At 33.7% G+C, this 24,359-nt stretch overlaps 1 protein-coding gene across 1 annotated transcript in view; it reads right to left on the reverse strand.

Annotated features, from left to right (window-relative positions):
• Window positions 1–24,359, reverse strand: part of LOC149828489 (DNAse I-like superfamily protein) — a 133,827-nt gene that overhangs the window by 85,834 nt on the left and 23,634 nt on the right. Inside the window, exons 6-8 of the mRNA XM_090016865.1 lie at window positions 21,352–21,433; window positions 21,022–21,071; window positions 20,575–20,665 (exon numbers count right to left, since the gene is read on the reverse strand). Coding sequence (XP_089872991.1) covers window positions 20,575–20,665; window positions 21,022–21,071; window positions 21,352–21,433 — 223 coding nt within the window. The remainder of the gene's footprint in view (window positions 1–20,574; window positions 20,666–21,021; window positions 21,072–21,351; window positions 21,434–24,359) is intronic.

A 24,359-nucleotide genomic window follows, 5' to 3' on the forward strand; every position in this document is an offset into this window, starting at 1 on the left:
GTGCATGTTTGTTTACACCTTGGTGTTTATTTGTTCAAGTATTGTATGAGTGCCTTCGTGCACATCTTTTATAAAGCCTTTTGTGCTCACATGTGTATTGTCTCTTCGTAGACATTTTTGCATTATGGAGCCTTTATGCACATTTATTTTTGTGAAAAATATAATGAATTTAGATATTGAGTCCTTTTTAAATCATTGTAAGTGCTTTTAGCACTTTGAATGTTTCCGCATATCTCATCACAATCAAAGGTTTTTTTTTTAATTGTTGTATGGGATTTAATCCCAAATTTATAAATTTTCAAGTGTTTTAAATATTCATTCCTTGAGTATTGTGTTAAAGCCTTCTTTGTGAACCATTACGGTTCTTATGATTTCTTTGATTAAAAGCTTGATTGTCTTGATGAATTCTTTATGTTGTTGTGTTTATTGCTTAATAAGTCCTTTTTTGTATAAATGACTTGTTTGAAGATTAAGCATAATTTGTGTTTATGCAAAATTGTTGTTATAAAGCACATTATTGATTATTGGACCTTTTGATTCAATCTTTTAATCGGTCCTCTTTTCTTTGAAAAATGATTCCTTAAGTGTTTATTGCCTTTTTGTGGCATTTATATTTGTCCATCACATGTTATTTTATGCATCTTTTATTTGGCCTTATTATTGTTATATTAGAGATGTTTGTTGAGGTGAGTTATGGGCACCTCGTGTTATATCATTTTAGTTTGTCCACCTTCCATATTATAGATGGTTGTTGAGGTGAGTTATAGGCACCTTGGGACTCTAAAATGATTTGTTGTATGATCTCTAATTATGAGTGTGTCACTCATTTTTTCTCTTGTGGCCATTGATATTATGGATGCTTGTATGTAAATGTGATGGACATATGGTGTTTTAAAACCTTAAATGTTTTAAGGTATATTAAAAATCAAGGGTTTTGGGATTATTGCCCAACCTTTTCTTGTTTATAAATCTTATGAGTGCATTTGCACATTTATGATTTTGTGTTCTTGTGATTTTGCACAAGTATTCTAAGTGTTCTTGGTGTGTGTATGTTCACACATTTGTTCTCAAGAATTTTATTTTATCGATTATAGTATCTTGTTGAAGATATTTTTTACATGCATGTTATTGTTATGAGAATTCATTTTAAAAGGAGTATTGTTTTATTCGAGGTTTATTTCCAAAGGAGTATTTTATTACAAGTTTATTGCCTCAAAAGTCTTTTCCTTTTATGCCCATTATCTAAGTGTCATCATATGTAGACAAGAATTTTATTACACCTTCGTGTGTTTTTAGCCCTTTGTTGGCTTTTGCTCTCTTGGTCTAGTAGCTGAACACACTTGTCTTGAGTGCTTTTATATGTAGACAAGGCACGTTGATTCACACCATGGTGTGTGATTTTTAGCCTATGTTGGCGTTTGTGTCCTTGTTCTAGTCGCTTAAGATGTATGCCCATGGTTGGCTTATTTCACTCATTTCAAGTGCTATCATATGTAGACAAGAGATGTATTATGTTTTAGCTCATGGTTGGCTTATTACTCTTGTTCTAGTAGCTGAACATACTTGGTTTTAAGTGTATTTTTTACGTAGACAAGAGATACTTTTTAGTCCATGTTGGCATGTATTCTCTTGTTCTTGTCGTAGATGCATTTATTTCAAGTATTATTATATGTAGACAAGAGGTTTTTTTACACACCTTTGTGTGTGTCTTTGGCCTTTAATGGCTTTATATTCTTGATCTAGTAGCTTATACACTTGATTTATGGGTTTTGGAGGACTAATGAGAAAGATGTTTGTAATGGATAAACTATTGTTGAAATTTGCAAAATTTCATTCATGACTTGTGTTTTTCAAGCAAATCATATGTTTGATATGCATATCAAGTTGATTTCTTAGCATTTAATCTATATATTAAGTGCTTATGGTTTTTGCCACCCTTATATGCAAAATGTGTATTAAGTATTTCTTTCATAAATGATTTTAAAACCTTGTGAACTCTTGGGTTTATTTTGCCTAAAGTATGCTTGGAGACTTTGTTTCTCTTGTTTGGCACTTCATTACATGTTTGAAGCATGTTCATTAATGAGTTCTTTGAGTATTAATTCATTTCATGATAAGTATATGCATATGCTCTTCATGACCTTTTTGGGCCCTCATTCAATAATGTTTATGTATATCATGCCTCTTCGTAGGCTTATTGTGGTGTCCCTTAGTGGACCATTTTGTTATTCCCCATTATGGGGTTATATTTGTCCAACGTTGGACCTTATGAATGCATTATGCATTCTTGCAATTTATTTCTGCATAATTTGCTTCCGCTCATTTTGTTTTAAACATGATTTATGATTTTGAAACTTTAGTGTCATTTTTGCATAATTTGCATCTCTTCTAACCTGTGCTAGTTAGAAATGTTCCATTTGAATAAAAGTACAAAGATTTGTTTTACTTGTTTATTTGTTGTTATTTCACAGGATCTTGGAGATAGGACAAAGAGAAGTACCCTGGATAGTTCGGGAAATTTGAAGACAATAGGAGGAAGGCCTTTTCAAGTTCCATTGCATCCTTGCCGGAGCCTCTTGGAGTCTTGCCCTTTGTTCAATCTTTTCGTTTCCCCGCAAAGATTGAGGGGGGTGTTAAAATATGTTGATCCTTAAATGTACATATATATATTTATATATATATATAAAGATACGTATACATATATATATATATGTATACATATCTCTATTTATATATATATATATATATAAATATATATATTTTATCTTCCTAAAATACCCTCAAGGGTATTCTTGTAAATTAGCATTTTACGCATATTCCAATTGGAATATGCATTGTAATTTTTGTTTTATTTTTATTTTTTTGTTTTTTATATTTTTAGATTTCGTACCACATTGGGGGCCTCCCAAAAGTGACGTTGGGGGCTCTCCAACGTCCCCTTTGGGAGCCCCCAAGGTGGTCCCTTTTCATGCTTATAAATAGGGGATTTCCCCTTTGTATTTTGCATTCTTGAGGGAGCTTATGCTCCATTGTAATGGGGTTTTTACCCCTTCTCCATTATTCTTCAATGATATGCAACTTATGACTTTATGTCATATTTTTCCCTTTTATGGGTTTTATGTGTTAGCACATTATGTGCTTATGTTGTTTCCCTTTAATGGGTATATTTGCACTCCACGTGCATAAGTATGGGTTCATTATTGAACCCAATGTATTCCAAGTCACTTTCTAACAGTCATAAGTTGAATATCATTGAAGAAAAATGATGAAGAGGGTAAAAACCCAATACAATGGAGCAAATGCTCCTCCAAGGAGTAAAGAATACAAAGGGGGAGACCCCTATTTATAACACAAGAGAGGAGCCACATAGGAGGGCTCCCAAAGGAGTCGTTGGGAGCCCCTAACGGTCACATTTGTGATCGTTGGGGGCTCCCCAACGACTCTTTGGGGAGCCTCCCTAGGTGGCGCAAACCACAAAAAATAAAAAATAAAAAAACTAAAACATAAAAGAAAAATTACATGCATATTCCAATTGGAATATGCGTAAAATGACAAATTACAAGAATACCCATGAGGGTATTTTAGGAAGAGAAAATATATATATATATATATATATATATAAATAAAGATACGTATACATATATATATATATATATATATGTATACGTATCTTTATATATATATATATATATAAATATATACATGTACATTTAAGGATTATATTTCAACATACATATATGTGTACGAGTACACATATTTTAACAACCCCCCTCAATCTTTGCGGGGAAACGAAAAGATTGAAAAAAAGGCGCAAGACTCCAAGAGGCTTCCGTAAGGATGCTATTGAAACTTGTAAATGCCTTCTTCCAATTGCCTTCTAACGGTGAACACATTCCCCGATCCATCCAGGGTACTTCTTTTTATCCTATCTCCAAGATCATGTGGAATAACAACAAAGAACGAGTAAAAAATATCTTTGCACTCTACTCAAATGGAACATTCCTAACAAGGTTAATTGAAACCATATCAGATGACTCATCCGTAAAACCATTGTGCAAAATTATAACTTATGCATAGAAATTTGAAGCACATGATAGGATAATTACTTTAACATGAAAAGAAAATTTAGAAATCCAAAGTTTCAAAGTCATATATCATGTTTAAAGAGTGAGCGGAAACATATTGCAAGAATGCATAATGCATTCATAAGGTCCAACATTGGACAAACACAACCCCATAATGGGGAATAACAAAATAGTCCACTAAGGGACACCACAATAATCCTACGAAGAGGCATAAGCAACGATACTTTATTGAATGAGGGCCTAAAAGGCCATAATGAGCATACACATATACTAACATAAAATGAATTAATACTCAACGAAATCATTAATGAACATGCTCCAAACATATTTTAGACAAAATGAACACAAGAGTTCAAAAGGTTTTAAATTCATTTAGGAGGCAAAATAATGAGTGTTATTTTAGTAGAGAACCTTATACATTTAGAAAAATCTCACTCAAATGACAAAAAAACTCATTTTTCATATCAAATACAAAAGCGGCCAAAAATATCAATTTGATTTTAAAATATGCATATCAAATATATGATTCACTTGTATCTAAAAGAAAGCGACATATGAATGAAATTTCATAAATTTCAACAATAGTTCATTCATTACAAGCAACTACCCCATTAGTCCTCCAAAAGCCCATAAATCAAGTGTATAAGCTACTAGATCAAGAATAAATATAATGCCATTAAAGGTCAAAGACACACACAAAGGTGTGCCAAAGAACCTCTTGTCTACATGTAATAATACTTGAAATGAGTGCATCAACGACAAGAACAAGAGAATACCCGCCAACATGGACCAAAAGCATCTCTTGTCTACGTAAAAATACACTCAAGACCAAGTATGTTCAGCTACTAGATCAAGAGTATCAAGCCAACCATGGGCTAAAACACAATACGTCTCTTGTCTACATAAGATGGCACTTGAAATGAGTGAAAGAAGCCAACCATGGGCATACATCTCAGCGACTAGAACAAGGACACAAATACCAACATAGGCTAAAATCACACACCATGGTGTGAATCAACGTGTCTTGTCTACATATAATAACACTCAAGACAAGTGTGTTCAGCTACTAGACCAAAAGAACAAAAAGCCAACAAAGGGCTAACAACACACAAAGGTGTAATAATATGTCTTGTCTACATATGATGACACTTAGATAAGGGGCATAAAAGGAAAAGAATTTTGAGGCAAAAAAACTTATAATGACAAACATATAAATAAAACCTTGAATCAATAGAACAATATTCTTCAAAAAGAATACCCATAACAATAATATTTTGGAATAAATGTGTGAATATACAAACACCAAGAACACTTGTGCACAAAAGCACAAAACACAAATGTGCAAACATACTAATAAGATTCATAAACAATAAAAAGTTGGGCAATAATCCCAAAAACCTTGATTTTAATATACCTTAAAATATTTAAGGTTTCAAATATCCATCACATTTACATATAAATGAGAGCATCTACTAGATCAATGGCCAAAAGAGAAAAACGAGTGACACTCATAATTAGAGATCGTATAACAAATCATTTTAGAGTCCCAAGGTGCCCATAACTCACCTCAACAACCATCTTTAATATGGAAAGTGGACAATCTAAAATGACATAACACAAGGTGCCCATAATTCACCTTAACAAACATCTCTAATATAACAATAAGGTCATAAAAGGATTGATGCATCATATAACAACTTGTGATGGATAAAATAAGTGTCATAAAAGGCAAAAATACTTTTGCAACAAACATAATGACATAAAGAAATCATCTTGGGATAATCAAGACAATCAAGCTTATAACAAAGGAATCACAAGAACCGTAACGGTTCCCGAAGAGAGCTATAACACAATACTCAAAGAAAGAATATTCAAAAGTACTTGAAAATTTATAGAATTGGGATTAAATCCCATACAACAAGCTTTAATATTCTTTGATTGTGATGAGATGTGCGGAAACGTATAAAGTGCTATAAGCACTTATAATGTTTTATAATGATTAAACAAAAGAGTCAATATCTAAATTCATTATATTTTCCCAAATAGAAATGTGCACAAAAGCTTCACAATGGATGTGCACGAAGGCACTTATACAATACTTGAACAAATACACAACAAGGTGTAAACAAACATGCACTAAGGCATGTATTTCATAGAAAAGAGGGAATGCATACAAGCACAAATATTTGAAAAACAAATGTGCACAAAATACAAAAAAAAAAGTACACAAAAGTGAGCAAGCATGCACTTCGTAGAAAAAGCAATGCTTGAGTCTCTCAAACTTTAATTATGCAATTATATGCTTGACACATGCAATTTAAGACAAAGAAGACCATATTACGGCCAACGTAGGCATCTTTAGAGATATAATCAAGAGGTTTTGAAACCTTATGTGAAAAATACAAACCAACAAGTTTATAAAGTTGCATCATTAGAAGAAAAGTCAAAATTAATGAAATCTTTTATACCAAAAGATGCAATAGATACACTATGCATTCGATATAGTGCGAGAAGTTCTTTTAAAAGATCTTTCCTAATGAACACAATGGTTCATACAACATATTTATCACAAACAATTTTTCAAAATTCTTTAAATAATCAAAAAACATTGAAAGGCCTTTCTCATAAATAGTTATCATTAACAAGAACTACTTAGGATTCATAAAAAGGTAAACAACAAAGATTTAGATGTGAAAGATTCTCATACAAGAATTCTATCAATTTTTTTTCACAAAAAATGCACTAAAATCCATAAACAAGAGAGGAACTCAAAACAAATTAGGCTTTATATGAGAGTCAAAAGCTTTTAAGCAAAGATCATTAATTTAGCAAGAAATCATATATAATTTTTTTTTTTAAAAGATAACTTATAGGTCCAATCATGAAATACTTATGTAAAAATCATAAATCTCTCATAATTGAAGACAATTTTGAAAAACATAAATTACTATTATATATGATGAGTAATCGATAAATATATAAACAAGAATTATATATTTGGACAACAAACAAGTTTACCAAATTTAAAAGGAGATATTTTAAAATATACGAACACGCGAAATGTGAAAAGAAATTATTCAACTATCATAAACACTAAATGTACAAAATATATGCAAGAAAAATAGTTTCATAATGCATAATATGTTAGGAAAAGAGATACATGCCGGAAACTTAAGAAAAAGAGAAGAACAATGAATACTTCACCATTTCTTGAGCAACACGCTTTCCGTTGCACCAAAGGACAACCCCAATGTGACCTTGCTCTGATACCATGTTAGAAAGTGACATTGAATACATTATGTTCAATAATGAACCCATACACATGCACATGAAATGCGAATATACCCACTAAAGGGAACAACACAAGCACATAATGTGCTAACACATAAACCCACAAAAGGGGCAAAATATGACTTAAAGTCATAAGTTGAATATCATTGAAGAAAAAGGAAGAAGAGGGTAAAAACCCAATACAATGGAGCAAATGCTCCTCCAAGGAGTAAAGAATACAAAGGAAGAGACCCCTATTTATAACACAAGAGAGGAGCCACATAGGGGGCTCCCAAAGGAGTCGTTTGGGGGCTCCCCAATGACTCTTTGGGGAGCCTCCCTAGGTGGCGCAAACCACAAAAAATAAAAAAGAAAAAAACTAAAAAATAAAAGAAAAATTACATGCATATTCCAATTGGAATATGCGTAAAATGACAAATTACAAGAATACCCTTGAAGGTATTTTAGGAAGAGAAAATATATATACTTATATATATATATATATATATATAAATAGAGATACGTATACATATATATATGTATACGTATCTTTATATATATATATATATATATATATATAAATATATACATGTACATTTAAGGATTATATTTCAACATACATATATGTGTACGAGTACACATATTTTAACAGAAACATCGAAAACGCTTTTGCTCTCCATAAACTTCAATGTAAACATTGATGTATATAGATGTGGGTCACAACTACAATAACAAAGGGGATTTTATCTCACTAATAGAAAGGGTAAAACAACACAATGGCTAAGAGATGTATCAGATTTAAAATATATATTGAACCCAAAGCATAAAACGCAAGAAAGAGGAGAGTATGACGATAATCAGGTTTGATCTATCAAGAAAGGCAGGATACAATCAGACCTGATACAAATCTTAACAGAATCCATAGAAAAGAAGGGCAGCAACGAGAAAAGATAATAAACCCAGATGACGATCAGGAAACTGCTAAATAAGAAGAGAATAAGATAAAAAACAATATTAGGAGAGAAGAAAGAGAAGATTAAGAAAAGGCACTTCAAGATCTATAAGAACATACCTTACATGAGTCCCATCAATCGGCCTGAAGCTCTGATACCAAAATAAATTTTCGGTATCCGCAGATTTTCAGAGTTACTTGCACAGGAAGAAAAGAAGAGAATAGAAGAATAGGGCTGGCCTTCAGAATCATGTTTCCCCAATGTGGGAACGTGTGATGCTCTTTCCATTATATATTAACCAAGATGCTAATTTACAACAATAGTCCCATATATAAGACATGATACATATAACTGACAGCGGCAGTAAAGGAATACAAAAGTATTAATAGCAATACAGCAGCACATGTCAAAATAAACAGGATTGGATCCAAATCTGAATCACATTGGATCTGAAACAATTCAGACCCAAATGACACCCCAATCACTTCGCAATGAAAAGTACCATGCACTTCCAAATTTATGTAATCGTCTGTGGAGGTCTGATCTCCATTTCCAGCAAAACTGTTGAGCTAGATGACACTTCTGCAGGCATTATTGCAATTCCTAGAAGCATAAAACTGCAATGTGGATTGTGTTCTAGAACACAGGCAAATCATCTTTTTAATGGTCATTGATAAGTCGTAGCAGTAACTAAAAGTTAAGAAACAGCCTCGGTGTTGCCAAACTAATACACCATGATCAATTTTTCACCAAAAAAGAAGTCATCTAAAGTTCTAGACATGTAGGCTGGAGGTTCTTAGGCAATTAGGATGATATTCAATGTTGCAACAATCGTTTAAATCATATGGTACAAGATGATAAATTATATGTTCATATGCCCATATGATACAAGACACTCCTTCGGGGGTACATTGTGTCATATAGTAAGATATCACTCACTTTTGCTATCGTGAAACAGAAACTTTTCCAATATTTTAATTTTTGTTACATTATAGTAAGGATTTTTTGCAAATAAGGTTTCAGTAAGGCCTCACACCCAATTTATGAACCAAAAAAGAAACTTGATTCTTTGCTTGTTATAATGAATATGTGGACCTAAAGAGAAAGAGGGAGAGGAAGAAAAGGATTACAAAAGGTAAAGAATTATTGTTTTCAAGAAGATTAATAAAAAGCAGTTAATAAGAGATATTGGCAAATATAGAGGGAGAAGCTCTTAATTTGAGGCAACCAAGCATCCAAACCCCCTTCCTTCTAGCCAAAAGTGTAAAATGGGTTTGGATTAAGGTTGCCAAAATAGGAAGCGGAAGCGGGAAACGATACGGAAGCGGAAGCGAGAAGCGATGCATTTTAAAATTTCTAGGAAGCGGGAAGCGAAATATCAATTTGAAAGTGAAATATGAATAAAAAATGAAGCAATATGGTAACTGAACAGGAATCGAACAAGAAACAAACAAAAACTAAAATAAAATTGATCATTCTTATATTTCATAATTTTTCAGTAAAAGAATCTAACAATGATGGTTACCAATTTAGAGAAAGTATATGGGAAGTGAGTGGAAGCGTGAGAGGAAATACATGAAAAACATGAAAAGAAATGTTAGAAAAGCATATAGGAAGCATAGACCATGCGTGTGAGAAGCATAGAAGATGTGTGGGGGAATTGAGATTCCCTAGAAACTGTTAAAATACATTCTATATATATATATATATATAACTGATATATGTATATCAGGGGTATTTTGGTCTTTGTGTATATATAGTCCAATAGGGGCTGTATTATACCCTTTATTTTCTTTTTTCTTTTGTCTTTTTTTTGTTTTTGTTTTTGTTTTTCTTTTGTTTTTTTGTTTTTTTGTTTTTATTTGAACTTTAGTTGACTGTTGGGAAGCAGTCCAACTCCAATGGCCATATTTCTGACCATTGGAGGCTGTTGGACTGCCTCCCTTTTTCACCCCTTTGTGTTGTGTGTATCGCTCTATAAATAGAGCCCATTGTAAAGAGATAAATATGCTTTTTAGCATAGGAGTTGTGAATATAGAAAAGGCTCTTATTTCTAGTGTTCTTGTGAGATTTATTCTTTGTGAGATTGTATTCGGTCCATTAGAGGCCATATTGTGATCGTGCACTTGTGTAGCCCGTTGTTGGCATTGTGATTGTGCACGTTTTGTTTTATTTCATGGTATCAGAGCCTTGGCTCTTGTAGTATTTAAAATTGTCGTAAGTGTGCTCATTTTGTAGTGGTGGTCTTTTTCAAAATTTGTTCTCCAACCACAAGTTTTATTCTTCAACATGGGTGAAAGAGAATCGGCTTCTATCATCTCCTACAAACTCAACGTAAACAACTACTTGATGTGGGCTACCTCAATGGAAAACCATATCAAGGAAAACAAGCTTTGAGGTTTTGTTAGTGAAACCACTAATGAACCTCAACTAAAGCTAACGAGAAGAGAAGGAGATCAAGTTGAAGTCATCTCTGAAGAAGAAAAGGAAAAGACCTTGCAAAACATCCAAGAAAAAATGGAGGATTGGGAGGCCAATAATGCTCAAATACTCATTGTTTATGAATACCATGGAGTTCAAGATTGCAACTAACATCAAGTTCAAAAAGGCTTGTGATGCATGGATCTTCTTAAGGAGCACATTCATCCAAAAAGATATGGCGAGACTATTATCTCCAAGACAATGTATGTACTACCAAACAAGGAGATAAGAGCGTAGGAGATTATTATGGTTTCTTATCTCCTATTTGGGATGAGTTGGCTATGTTGGAACCAAAATGGGAAGGTCCGAAATGAGAAAACAACAAGTTGAAAGAGAAAATCTTTTCTCTTTCTTACATGGTCTTCAACCAGAATTTGTGCAAGTTCGGTCTTCTTTACTTCATAGGACCTCCGCTCCTTCTATAAGTGATGCTCTTGCCCAAATATCTCAAGAAGAAACTAGACTTGGAATGCACAAGTCTAGTGATGAAGTGCTTGCCGTATCAAGACCTGGAGGTTTTGTAAAAACCTATAAATCTCCCCACTTTGAGAAAAAATATAATGGAGAAGGAAATAATGAAGGAGGATACAAAGGAGGATATAGGAGAGGAAAGATTATTTGTCACTATTGTAAAGAACCGGGACACATAAGACCAAATTGTCCCAAACTCAAAAAAGTGGCCACGATAAGTGAAAAGTCTCAAGAGTCAAAGAAAGGAAACAACTCCAAAATGTATCAATTGCTTAAATTGCGGAGGCCATTTCTCAAATACTAAAAGCCACTCCCTCTACATTCGGTGCCACCATCTTTCCTCTTTTCCTCGAGGTAAGTCCTCTTGGATTTTGGATTCGGGAGCATCTTTTCATATGACTCATAATGAGTCCCTACTATCCGATTGCACTAAATCATATTTTTCACGTGTGTCAACCGCCGATAGTACTTCTTTAAAAGTTAAAAGTATAGGAAATCTTAGTAATGATTCAAAAAAAAATTTGTTTCAAATATTAAAGTTATTCAAAAACTTGATTTAAATCTTTTTTTGGTTTCTCAAATTTTCAATTATGAGTGTAAAGCAGTCTTCTCAACTAAGGCTTGTTGGGTGCAAGATCTTCAGTCAGGGAAGCTGATCGAGCAACGCCATAGAAGATGAGACCTTTACTACATGGACACTTTATGTCTACCTAAAGAATCCCTTTGTAACATATCCAAGAAATTAACTTGGATCTTTGGCATAAAAGACTAGGACATCCAAGTACATCCAAACTAACTTTTTTTCCGTTTTTGAAAAAAAATTATAATGAAAAAAAATCGTATGTAAAGATTGTATACTTGAAAAAATGCAAATGATACATTTTGGATCTAGAACTTCCTTAACTAATGAAATTTTTGAATTAGTGCATTCGGATGTATAGGGTCCCGCTCCCATCAAAAGGTTGTTGCTCATACTATATTACATTCATATATGATTTTAGTAGGCACACTTGGATTTACTTCCTTGGACTCAAATCCGAAGTTTTTTCATGTTTTAAAAATTTTTATAATCTTGTTAAAAATCAATTCAACACAAATATTAAAACCTTCCGCTCCGACTCGGGGGGAGAGTTCCTTTCAAATGATTTCCAATCATATTTAAAAACTCATGGTATTATACATCAAAAATCGTGTCCAAAGACTCCTCAACAAAATGGAATTTTCGAAAGAAAACATCGTCATATTATTGAAACTGCTACAACTTTACTTATTTCAAAAGAAGTTCTGAAGAAGTTTTGGGCCAAAGCCGCCCTCACTGTGGTTTATTTAATAAATAGAACACCTTATCAAATTTTGAAAAAAAAAAATCTCCAATTGAAAAACTCTTTAAAATTTCACCCGATTTGAAAAGATTAAGAGTTTTTGGATGTAAGTGTTTTGTATTTCTCTTAAAATGCAACAAACTCTCTCCTAAAGCTATTGAATGTGTTTTTCTTGAGTATGCTGAAAATCAATAAGGCTATCAATGTAATGATTCTAAAAATGATAAACTTTATGTATCGAAAAATGTTACATTTCTAGAAAAAGAAAAAATATTTGATCTTGAGAAAACAAAGGAAAAATCCAAGTATGTCTTCTTGTTTGATTTACTACCTAAATCCATTATTGAAAATGGTGGTGAAGATAATGATAATGTTGAGTCAAATAATGAACCAAGTGAAGAAAGAGAACCAACTCATAACATGATACAATACTCTACACGTGATAATGAGAAACATCCATGTGCTTTTGAGAAGTATATTCAACCAACAAATGTAGAAGTATAATGACCCCAACTTATCCCAGTGAAAAGTGAAAATATTTTTTTTTAATAATTACGGAAACCAAAACCCAAGGATATGGGGGCCTCATAGACTTAACAACTACCAAACCACAAGTAATCTTACATTGAATCAACCAACGAGTAACCAACTTTATTAATCAATAAATAAATGTCATAGAACAAAAATAAAGTAATGTATGCAATCCAGAGCCATATTGTCAAGAATAAAATAAATAAGTCACGCCATCTCGCAGGCTCCATCTGGCAGTCACCCCATCACTAAGCTCCAGGACCTGAGAAAAACATTTGAAACATCGGGTAAGAACCAGAGATTCTTTATATCAATTCCTCTAAAAGTCTAAACAGAAAAGAAAAGAGCATAAATCAAATTCATGCAAATATTCAGAGGAATATAACAACAACCATCTCATAATCCATTTACCATTCAAGCATTTAAAAGAAAGGGTAATGCAATAACAATTTTTCACATGAGACAGAAACAAATAAGAATACATGAACTAATGTAGAACAATAAATATGCATGATTCAATACACAAGCATTAATAAATTATTAAGTTATTATCAGAGGTCTCTTTTGCATGCATGTCCCTATTAAATACACACAATTTTAGTTTCAATTTTCATTAAACCCGCGGATACTCAAAAAAGCACACTGGTTCCCAAAATCCAAGTTGGATTCTCAGTTGTAGCTTAACACACAATTTGTATTTTTATTACTGGGTTTCACACTTGTTCCTCGACCGATATCAAGAATCAACATCATCCATCAAATATTAGAAATCAACATTATTCATCGAAACATTAAAAATCAACATCTAATATCGGGACATCAGAGAAATCAGCATCCACTGATGTCACTTTCTTGGTATATCAATAACAACAGTTGTGTCACAACACCACCTCCAGGCAAAGTAGCTGAAAACTCAGTAAAACCGTGGTCGGAAAGCGAAGCACCATATCAAGTTCAGGAACATAAATGTACACGAAGTTTTAGTATCCTCACAGTTTCCCCAAAATCGCCAACCGGGATTCCTACGCTGTAGAAGGGACATCTAGAAAAAAAATTATCTTTTTAACAAAAGTCGAGTTCTTTACACAAAAACAGTTTTGCAAATCAACATGCAAAACCCAAAACGGGACTTGGCCCGCTATAATTTTAACAGTGCAATTAAATTAAAAGACCAATAAATTTCAGAATGAATTTTGCAATGCATAAAACAAGACTTTGAGTAACACATTCTCCTGGCCCACATGGCCTAAAGTGTTTCACATCTGACCACCAATGCATCCCATGCAAAATCTTCAGTGAGCATGCACACACACAGTTGTTCAAAACATACTCACAATGCACATTCATTCACACACAACAAGAATGTACATATAAAACAATTTGCATATGCATATGAACAAATGTTTGCGACATACTTTTTTTCCATGATCCATTTTATGCACAAATTCTCAAATATGCACATGATCATATTCAGGCATACAATAATCTTCACAAGACATAAGCAATTGCAAACATGATAATCCAATGCATAACATATCCAATAAATACTTTGTCATTCATACAAAATAAATCTGGACATAACTACATTGCTCGGGATGCATAACATAACCACCGAGTCATAACTATGTTGCAGCACATGCATAGGCCAGCATTAGTATGTTGTTGGCAGCATGTTTCTCATGCTGAAAGATGTAGCCACAAGCAGTGGACAGCGGACAATGTTGCACATAAATGTGCAGCATTATTCTGCCCTACAACAGCCCACTGAAATCACAAATACAATACATTTAACAGCAGTAGAATAACTCATTTGGCAGCATTGAGAGTAAGTAAAAATTCAGCTTAAACATAACAGCATAAAAAATTATTTTAACAGTACAGGGCTGGTCTCATGAAATCAAGAAATACACGATGAACGAAATGGAAAACAGCACCATTGGCATAACCAGATTTCTTTCTTGCATAACAGTCAATAGGTCACTTGTGTAACGGCAGGCCTTACACAAGTCAGCTTAATGGCCAAGAATCAAAAAAAAAGTTGATTTGCGAAGTCGGTTTTGGAGGACCGACCCCAAAAACAGTCGGCCAGCACATTCAAAGTGACCTGAAGAGATCTGAACCAAATCTGTCCACAACATGTGCATCGGCAAATCGGTTCAGATATGCAGGTGCACACAATCGACACTGCCCATGTATATATATATATATATATATATATATATATATATATATATATATATATATAATCAGCCGTCGATCTGTCCATGACAGCAAAAGGGACAGGTCTGTCCAGATCTGTCTGCGTGAACGCAACAGATCTGATCCAGATCTGTCCACAAAATGTGAATCGGCAGACCGGTTCAGATCTGCAGGAACTGCCACTACGCAAACAGCTGCAGATCTGTCCATATTACCTATATGCAGTTTGGAAGGTTCAAAAGAAAACAGAATTTGCAGCATTTCAAGAGTCAATATTAAAACCAGTTTTATCAACTCAACTGCATCTAATGCAGATTTGATATAAAAACAACTTATAACAGCCCTCAAATAGTTGTAATATGACACCTCGATAGTGCTGGAAAATAAACTTACACTGCTACACATCTTAATCAAAGAATCGGCTCCACTTTGTGGTACGACCAAGAGATCTTTGGTGTTGGTAGAAATGTAAAAAAAATCAGTTTTACAAGTGTAGTCATAACAGCACGTACAAAAAAACAGCATGCTGAAAATCTGCGCCAGATCTGATCCAAAACAGACCTCGCATGGTCAGTCTCAAGCGGGCGCATGCACACACACACACACACATATATGTATGTATGTATGTATGTATGTATGTATGTATGTATGTATGTATGTATGTATGTATGTATGTATGTATGTATGTATGCATGCCAGGGCTTGCGACAGGCCTGGTTTGGGGTTTGATCTTATCCCAAACCAGAACCATGATGCAGCCTGCAAAACTACATATATATAAATGTGTTCTAGCTATGTGTGTGAACAAAAAATTTCGTGAAGTATAAATCTGTCCACATGCATTACCATTATACCAAAACAGAAAATAAAAATCAATATTGAATGAGTATATGATGTATATTCGCATGCATAAGTAGAAAAGACCATTAACATGTATTAGTTCCACAACAACAAAGGTCGACCACTATCAAGATCACACATATTTTCAGCAATGGATGCTTTAGGAAAATCGACACAACAAAAGGAAAACAAAAAATCGTCACTCTATATAAGAATATATATATATATATCCTTTTTAAAACAGATTTTCCTTTTTCACATGAAATATTTATGCATAAATCGAGTTATACCCATTTCTTCCTCGTTCGAACCTAGAGAGGCACCTGTACCTTGGATCGAAGATGAAAAAAGAACCTAAAAATCTTCGTCAGACGATCAGAATGGAAAGGATCCTTCTTCTTCTTCTTCTTCTTCTTCTTCTTCTTCTTCTTCTTCTTCTCGCTCTCGCTCTCGCTTTCTCTCTCACTAGAATAATGATTCTAGAGGGAGAGAAAAACTCAGCCTTTTTTATAAGTTGTTCCAGATTTTTCTACTTTATCTCTTTCACCTTTTTTTGTATTATTAATTAATGGACTCCTCTAGAGGGTGATGCCCCTCTAGAGTCCCACTCTTGTTAGGGGAATAGAGTTCTACAAGTGTAGAACTCTATCTCCAACTACTCTTTTTTTAACCACTTTTTCTTTATCTTTTTAATATTTTTTTTTTCATTTAATTATCCCAACAACATTTGGGCTTTCTACAGGGTGACGCCCCCTCTAGAATCCCTACACAATAGGTAGAGTTCCGCAAATGTAGAACTCTACCATATCCAAGAATAGAAATTTCGGAATTTATGAATCATCATTATTTTATTAATTATTATTCTGTTATTAATTATTTATTATTTAGTTATTAAATAATAAATTTTAAGAATGTTCCATGGGGTATCTCCATCCTCTGGGTGTCTTCTTAACATGAAATTTACTAAATTTAACCCTTTTAATTGAATTTAAAACTTTAACTTGGTTGGACTTGGACTTCAAATCTGGATCTAGATCCAAATCCATATCTAAAATCCATATGGACCTCAACCTATACCAGATGCTAATTAATATGGGTCTTGAATTGAGTCCAGATCCATATCAACTTGGATCAAACGGATCGAATCCGATCCAATCTAGAACTGGTCACATCGAGACTAGTCATTTTTAAAAAATGCAATTTTCGGGCCAACCGCAGCCCGAATTTAAAAAAACGAAATATCAATGTTTTCAGAATTACAAAACACATCTAATGATATACTACTTGATTTTTGCCTCCGAATTTTGCCTGAATTTAACCCGAATTTTGCCTGAATTTAACCCGAATTTCACTCGATTTTCGCTTGATTTTAAAGGTCAAAACAAAAAAAGTTTTACCAATCTTATTTACCTCGTTTTGGTCTTGTTAACGGGTTATGGGCCACGCCCAAACTCAGCTGACATCATCTAAAAACGAAGATTTCGATCAACTTACAAAATACTTAGCCAAATTTTCAGAAATTTCAGAATAGAAAACCGCACGATATTACAAGAGTCTAGTATTAGAAGATCTAAACGAATACCTAGATCGCCAAATAGGTTTGCATCCTATGAATCCTTCTCACCAAATTATAGGGCATGTCTTCTAGCAATCCACTCATATCATGAACCATCTAACTATAGAGAAGCCAAAGATATAAGAGAATGAGTAGAATATATGAAAATGGCATTAGATGTTCTAAATAAGGGTCATACTGGAGAAGTTCAACACCTTCCTAAGGGAAAGAAGACGATAGGATGTAGATGGTTATTTAAGGTCAAAACAAAGAGTGATGGATCTCTAGAAAGGTACAAAGCAAGCAAGATTAGTTGCAAAAGGGCACTCCTAAGAATATGGTATAGACTATGAGTAAACATTTGCCCCAGTTGCCCCCATGACCACCGTTAGGACTTTAATTGCAGTAGCATCCATTAGAAAATGACCTATATATTAGTTAGATGTCAAGAATGTTTTCTTAAATGAAAATTTAAATGAAGTTTAAATGGATCCTCCCCCTAGTCTGACTATTGCAAATAAAATGGTTCTTTGTCTTCGAAAAGCTTTATGGGCTTTTAAACAAGCCCCTAAAGCATGGTATGATCGGTTTAGTGGAACTATGATAAATTTTGGATTTAAATATTGTTTTAATGACACTGCACTTTTTGTAAGATCCACAGGTACTTCGCTTATCCTTTTGCTCATGTATGTTGATGATATGATCATCACTGGGAATGATGAGAGGAAAATTGAAGAAATTAAAATTATGCTTAAAAAATCTTTTGATATGACTGACCTTGGTTTTTTGAAATATTTTCTAGGTATTGAAGTAGCATACTCACCAAAAAGATACATTTTGTCTCAAATAAAGTTTACAGCTGATATTGTTGGGCGATCGGGAATCACAGAAACAAAATTTGCTGACACTCCTAAAGTAATAAATGCTAAAACGAGAGATGAAGGCGGAGTTTTACTAGATGATCTGACTCCTTATCGGCAACTTATCGAGTCACGAATGTACTTATCCATTACTAGACCAGATATTGCTCATGCATTTCATGTTGCAAGTCAGTTTCAACATGCGTTCATGTTTGTTCATATGAGCGTTGTGTTAAGAATACTTCGATACATCAAGAAGACTATATCTAAATGGCTATTTTTATCATCTTCATCATCTTTAAATCTTATTACTTATACTGATTCTGACCGGGGAGGAGATCCCAATAACTGACACTGAACCACAGGTTTTTGTGTGTTTTTAGGTGATTCGGTCATTTCTTGAAGATGAAAAAAACAGTAGAAAGTGTCTTTATCATCCACGGAAACTGAATATAGAGCGATGGTCAAAGCAACAACCGAGGTCGTGTGAATTAGATCTTTACTCTTAGACATGGGTGTTGATATTTCAAAATCTTTAAAGTTATGCTGCGACAACAAAAGTACTATATATATCACCAACAACCATACATTTCATGAAAGAACAAAACATATCGAGATGAATTGCCACTATGATCGAGAAGAATACTTGAAGGGGATGATTACTTTACCATATGTTCGACTTCTTCACCAAAGCTCTTCCTCTACCTCGATTTTTGTTTTTTCTTAACAAACTTTCGATGATCTCACCGTAAGTTTAAGGGGGAGTGTTAAAATACATTGTGTGTGTGTGTATATATATATATAACTTATATACGTATATTGCATAAATATATGTATATCAGGGGTATTTTGGTCTTTGTGTATATACAGTCCAATAGGGGTTGTATTATACCCTTTATTTTCTTTTTAGTCTTTTTGTTTTTCTTTTTTCTTTTTTTATTTGTTATTTTGAACTTTAGTTGACTGTTGAGAATCTGTCCAACTAGTCGTTGGACTGCTTCCAAAGGTCATATTTCTGACCTTTTTCACCCCTTTGTGTTGTGTGTATTGCTCTATACATTCAGAGCATTGTAAAGAGTTAAATATGCTTTTTAGCATATGAGTTGTGAATATAAAAAAGGCTCTTATTTCTATTGTGCTCTTGTGAGATTTATTCCCTTTGTGATATTGTATTCGGTCCATTAGATACCATACTGTGATCATGCACTTGTGTAGCCATTTGTTGGCATTGTGATTGTGCACTTCTTGTTTTATTTCAGAAACCACACAAGTTTGGCCCATTTCAGACCTACTGCTAGCACTACCTTCCTTCACAGTACTTTACAGCCGTTTTAGACCTGAATCCATATGGTCTCTCTCCTATTGTGTACAGACAATGGGGAGAGAGAGAGAGGGCATATCCAAGGGTATAATTACTTAGATTTATCGCAATGCTGAATACATACACAAAAGCGATAATGCAAAAGGATGAACACATATATGAGTTGTCTATCACACACTACAACCTTATTTTATTTATTACAAGAATGAGAACAAGTCATCAGTCAACCCTAGTCATTAAGCAGCCCATAGTGTCGCAGATGGAATAATAAAGTTAATTCATGTAGTTGTAAACAAGAACATCAAGAAACATGACCACTCGAGGAAACAACTGATTGAAAACATTATCATGCACACTAGGAGAGCACAAATCCTTTTGAGTGGTCCCACACAAAACAAAGGCGGTTATTCCATATCCCTCTCTATTACAAAAGGAAAGTGTCACCAAGAAAACTGAAAGCATTTAATAGATATTTATTTCCAACAGAAATCCTTATGTGGTCCCAATAGAAAGCCTGCTACTTTCCATATGACGGAAAATTTAAAAAAACAAAAAATAACTTCATAAATGTATCACTGAGTGAGTTATGTCAGATAACCCTCAACAAATGTCATTGCAACTGATTGAGAAAAACTCATTTTGAAAGAGAGGTGCTTAAAATCACACTGAATATGATGATGGCTTACCTGTCCAAGCTTAATTTCTCCTCGATTGGGATTGTAAAGAACATGAATGTTACAAACCACAAGTTGCTTTGGTGTTTTTGATCTGTGAAAACTGCAAAGTTCAAAATCTTATTTTATGATTCTTTTTGCTATCATTAGAACAAAACATACCATGCTAAAGTACCAGTGAGAGGCACAGTTGAGAAATAAAGAAAGAAACAAAACAAGAAAATAATCTATTAAACACTAAATTCTACCATATCCAAAATTTTGACAATATGAATCTTTCAATGGCCACAGATGATGTGCTTGCATTCTAAATCAAAAGCCTAAAGCTCATACCTGTGGTGTACTTGTCTACTAACATCTAGAATAATATGAGAGTTTAAAACAATTTCATGTGAACCACAGGCTACCAGAAAAGTGGATATAAAAACTTGAAGAAAATACTGAAAGATAAATAGGCACCTGGCAAATGAGGTTCCTGGTCCCATTTCAGCTTGGCATCGACTCCTAGACTGGTCAGAACCAAGAATGACACTATATTCATATACATTGAAAGAATGACTATTATGGAAAGTAATCAACAAAGATTGAAAGGAAGTTAGGGCAAACAGAAAAGAAAATAATATACACAACACCAAGAAACAGATGTCTAACCAAACAGAAAATTTCAGAAAAGCACAAAATAGCTCCAATACACAAATGGAAAAAAAAAACTGCATGAAGCAGAGATGAAAATACTCACATGCAAATGTAACATAACAGCAAAAATTCCAAACAAAAGCAACAACATACCTGCAAGACACAAATCTGGGCTACATTGTCTCGAAGACCAAGTCGATTGAATTCTATATTCTCCTCATGAACTAATATAAACCTACACATAAGGATATGAGTACCATTCTCATTACCCATCAAGATAGAAATGAAAACAAATCGGGAATGACATTAGTTATTGCAGTCACTCTAATCATAACAATTCACACAACCGTAACATTGAGATGTTGCTTACAAGTTGAAATGATATGCTTAGTAATAAACAACTGAGATCATATTCTCCCCACATTGAATGTGACACTGTTTATATATATATATATATATATATATATATATATATATATATATATACATTCACATGTATACATGCATTTTTTTCATTTTTAGAATGTACTCTAGGGGTAAAAGTGTAATTTTTCCATTTCTTATTTTTATCTTTTTATTATTTTTTGTTCTTTAGGACAAAATTGTCTTCAAGGGTATTTTTGTCCTTGAAGCAAGGTGATAAATTAATCCGAGATTACTACAACAAAATGTCCTTCTCCTTCCTTTGAAGAGAGCTTTCCGTCTTAGAACCTAAGTGGGAAACTACCAGAGATCATCGCCTAAGACAAGAACTCAAGAGTGAACAATTCTCCATGTTCCTTAATGGTTTAAAGCCCAAGTTTGAGGGAGTAAGCATGATGTTACTCCACAAATCAAAGGTTCCTTCTCTACATGAGACTCTTATCGAGTTAATCATGGAGGGAGGAAGACTGAAGGAGATCAAGGAAGAAAATACCAATGACGTCGTTCTTGTCGCTTCTAAACCAGGGGTCACCACCAAGACTTATACCACCACACTTTGAAAAGCAAAATAGAGGTAAAAACAAATTGTCACTTTTATACTCATCCAGGGCATATCAATCCGGCTTACCCAAAATTGAAGACTAGGGTGGCTTCGGATGGAGACACTTCAATTAAAACTAGTAGTGAAGTCGATAACAAAAATGGTGGTGGATTTAAGTATCTATCCAATACACAATTGAAACAACTCTTAAAAACATCTACATCTACTTCGAGAGTTGTTGTATCTTCCACTTCTCCTTCGGGTATGACATTGTGGATCCTTGACTTAGGGGCTTCTTTTCATGTGACACCTAATAGGTCTTTATTATCCAATTGTCGCACCAATAAAAACTCTTCTAGGGTTTCTACCGCTGATGGCACTTCTTTAGAAATCACTAGTATTGGGGATTTAAAAAGTAATTTTAAAAATTTTGTTTGTTCTAAAAGTTTGAGTTATTCTAAAATTAAATTTAAATTTACTTTCAGTTTCTCATATTTCTGATTATGAGTATGAAATCTCCTTCTCATCTAAGAATTGCTTGGTGTAGGATCATTAGTCAGTGAAGCTTACTGGGGAAAACCATAGAAGGGGAGATTCATACTACATGAACTTTTTATGTATTCCAAGAAACTCTTTTTGTAACTATGCCCAAGATAAAAATATCGAAGCTTGGCAAAGAAGACTAGGACATTCAAGTATATTTAAATTATCTCATGTTCTTTTTTTGAAAAAAAATTGTAATGAGAAAGAATTTGTTTGTAAAGATTATATACTTGAAAAAATGAAAACTCTTTTTTTCCCTTTTAGAACTTATGGGACTAAAAAATCGTTTAAATTAGTGCACTCGGATTTGTGGGGACCTGCCCTGGTCATGTCAAAAGCAGGATTCTCCTAATATGTTACATTTATTTATGATTATACTATATATACTTTGATATGTTTCCTGAGGCAAAAATCAGAAACTTTCTCTTGTTTTAAAGAATTTCACAATTTGATTAAAAATCAATTTCAAACCAACATTCATATCTTTCGTTCAGATTCGTGAGGTGAATTTTTGTCAAATGAATTCAAATTTTATCTCAAAGAAAATGGTGTTTTACATCAAAGATCTTCCCCAAAAACCCCTCAACAAAATGATCTTGCCGAAAAAAAACATAGTTATATTATAGACACCTAGAACCATGGTTGTACATATCGTACCGTATCGTATGATATGTATCGTTACTTTTGAGTTTTGTGATACGATACACAACAATACACAATTTCACGTATTGTAATTCATGTTAATACAAGTCATTTTATGCAACCTTATAGCTAAAACCATAGTTGTCAAAACGAGAAGTGGTATAAGAAGCGGAATCGGGAAGCGGTCAATCCAAATTTTTTGAGGATTCGAGAAGCGAGAAGCGAATAGGAAGTGGTATAAGAAATTATGAGAAATAATGATAAAATGATGGATTCCTATAACGGTTGTGTTACATCAAGGATCTGCATTAAGCCCTTTTCTATTTGCTATAGTGATGGATGAGCTTACGAGATCAATTCAAGAAAATGTGTCGTGGTGTATGTTGTTTGCTGATGATATTGTTTTGATTGATGAGTCAAGAGCTGGGGTTAATGCTAAGTTAGAATTATGGAGACAGACATTGAAAGCAAGAGGTTTTAAGTTGAGTAAGAGCAAGACAGAATATATGGAATGTCGGTTTAGTAAGCAACGAAGTAGTGATGGGAGTGTAGTGAAGCTTGGTGAGCAAGAAATATCGATGGATGACTGTTTCAAATATTTGGGATCTATCATTCAAAAGTATGGAGAAATTGATGGAGATGCAAATCATAGGATAAAGGTTGGGTGGATGAAATGGAAAAGGGAAAGTGGAGTGTTGTGCGATCGTAGAATGTCATTGCGATTGAAGGGAAAGTTTTATAGGACGACAATTAGGCTCGCTTTACTATATAGTACGGAATATTGGGCTGCCAAGAGACATCATATTCAAAAAATGAGTGTAGTTGAGATGCGTATGCTTAGATGGATGTGTGGAAATACAATAAAAGATAAGATTCGAAATGAAGAGATACGTAAGAAGGTAGGCGTTGCATCCATTGAAAATAAGATGAGAGAGAATCGTTTACGGTGGTTTGGACATATTCGGCGAAGGCCTAATGATGCTACAGTTAGAAGGATGGAGAAATGAGAAAA

This window comes from Nuphar pumila, chromosome 9, assembly GCF_984573655.1.
Source record: "Nuphar pumila chromosome 9, dmNupPumi1.hap1.1, whole genome shotgun sequence".
In the NCBI taxonomy this organism is placed as follows: domain Eukaryota; kingdom Viridiplantae; phylum Streptophyta; class Magnoliopsida; order Nymphaeales; family Nymphaeaceae; genus Nuphar; species Nuphar pumila.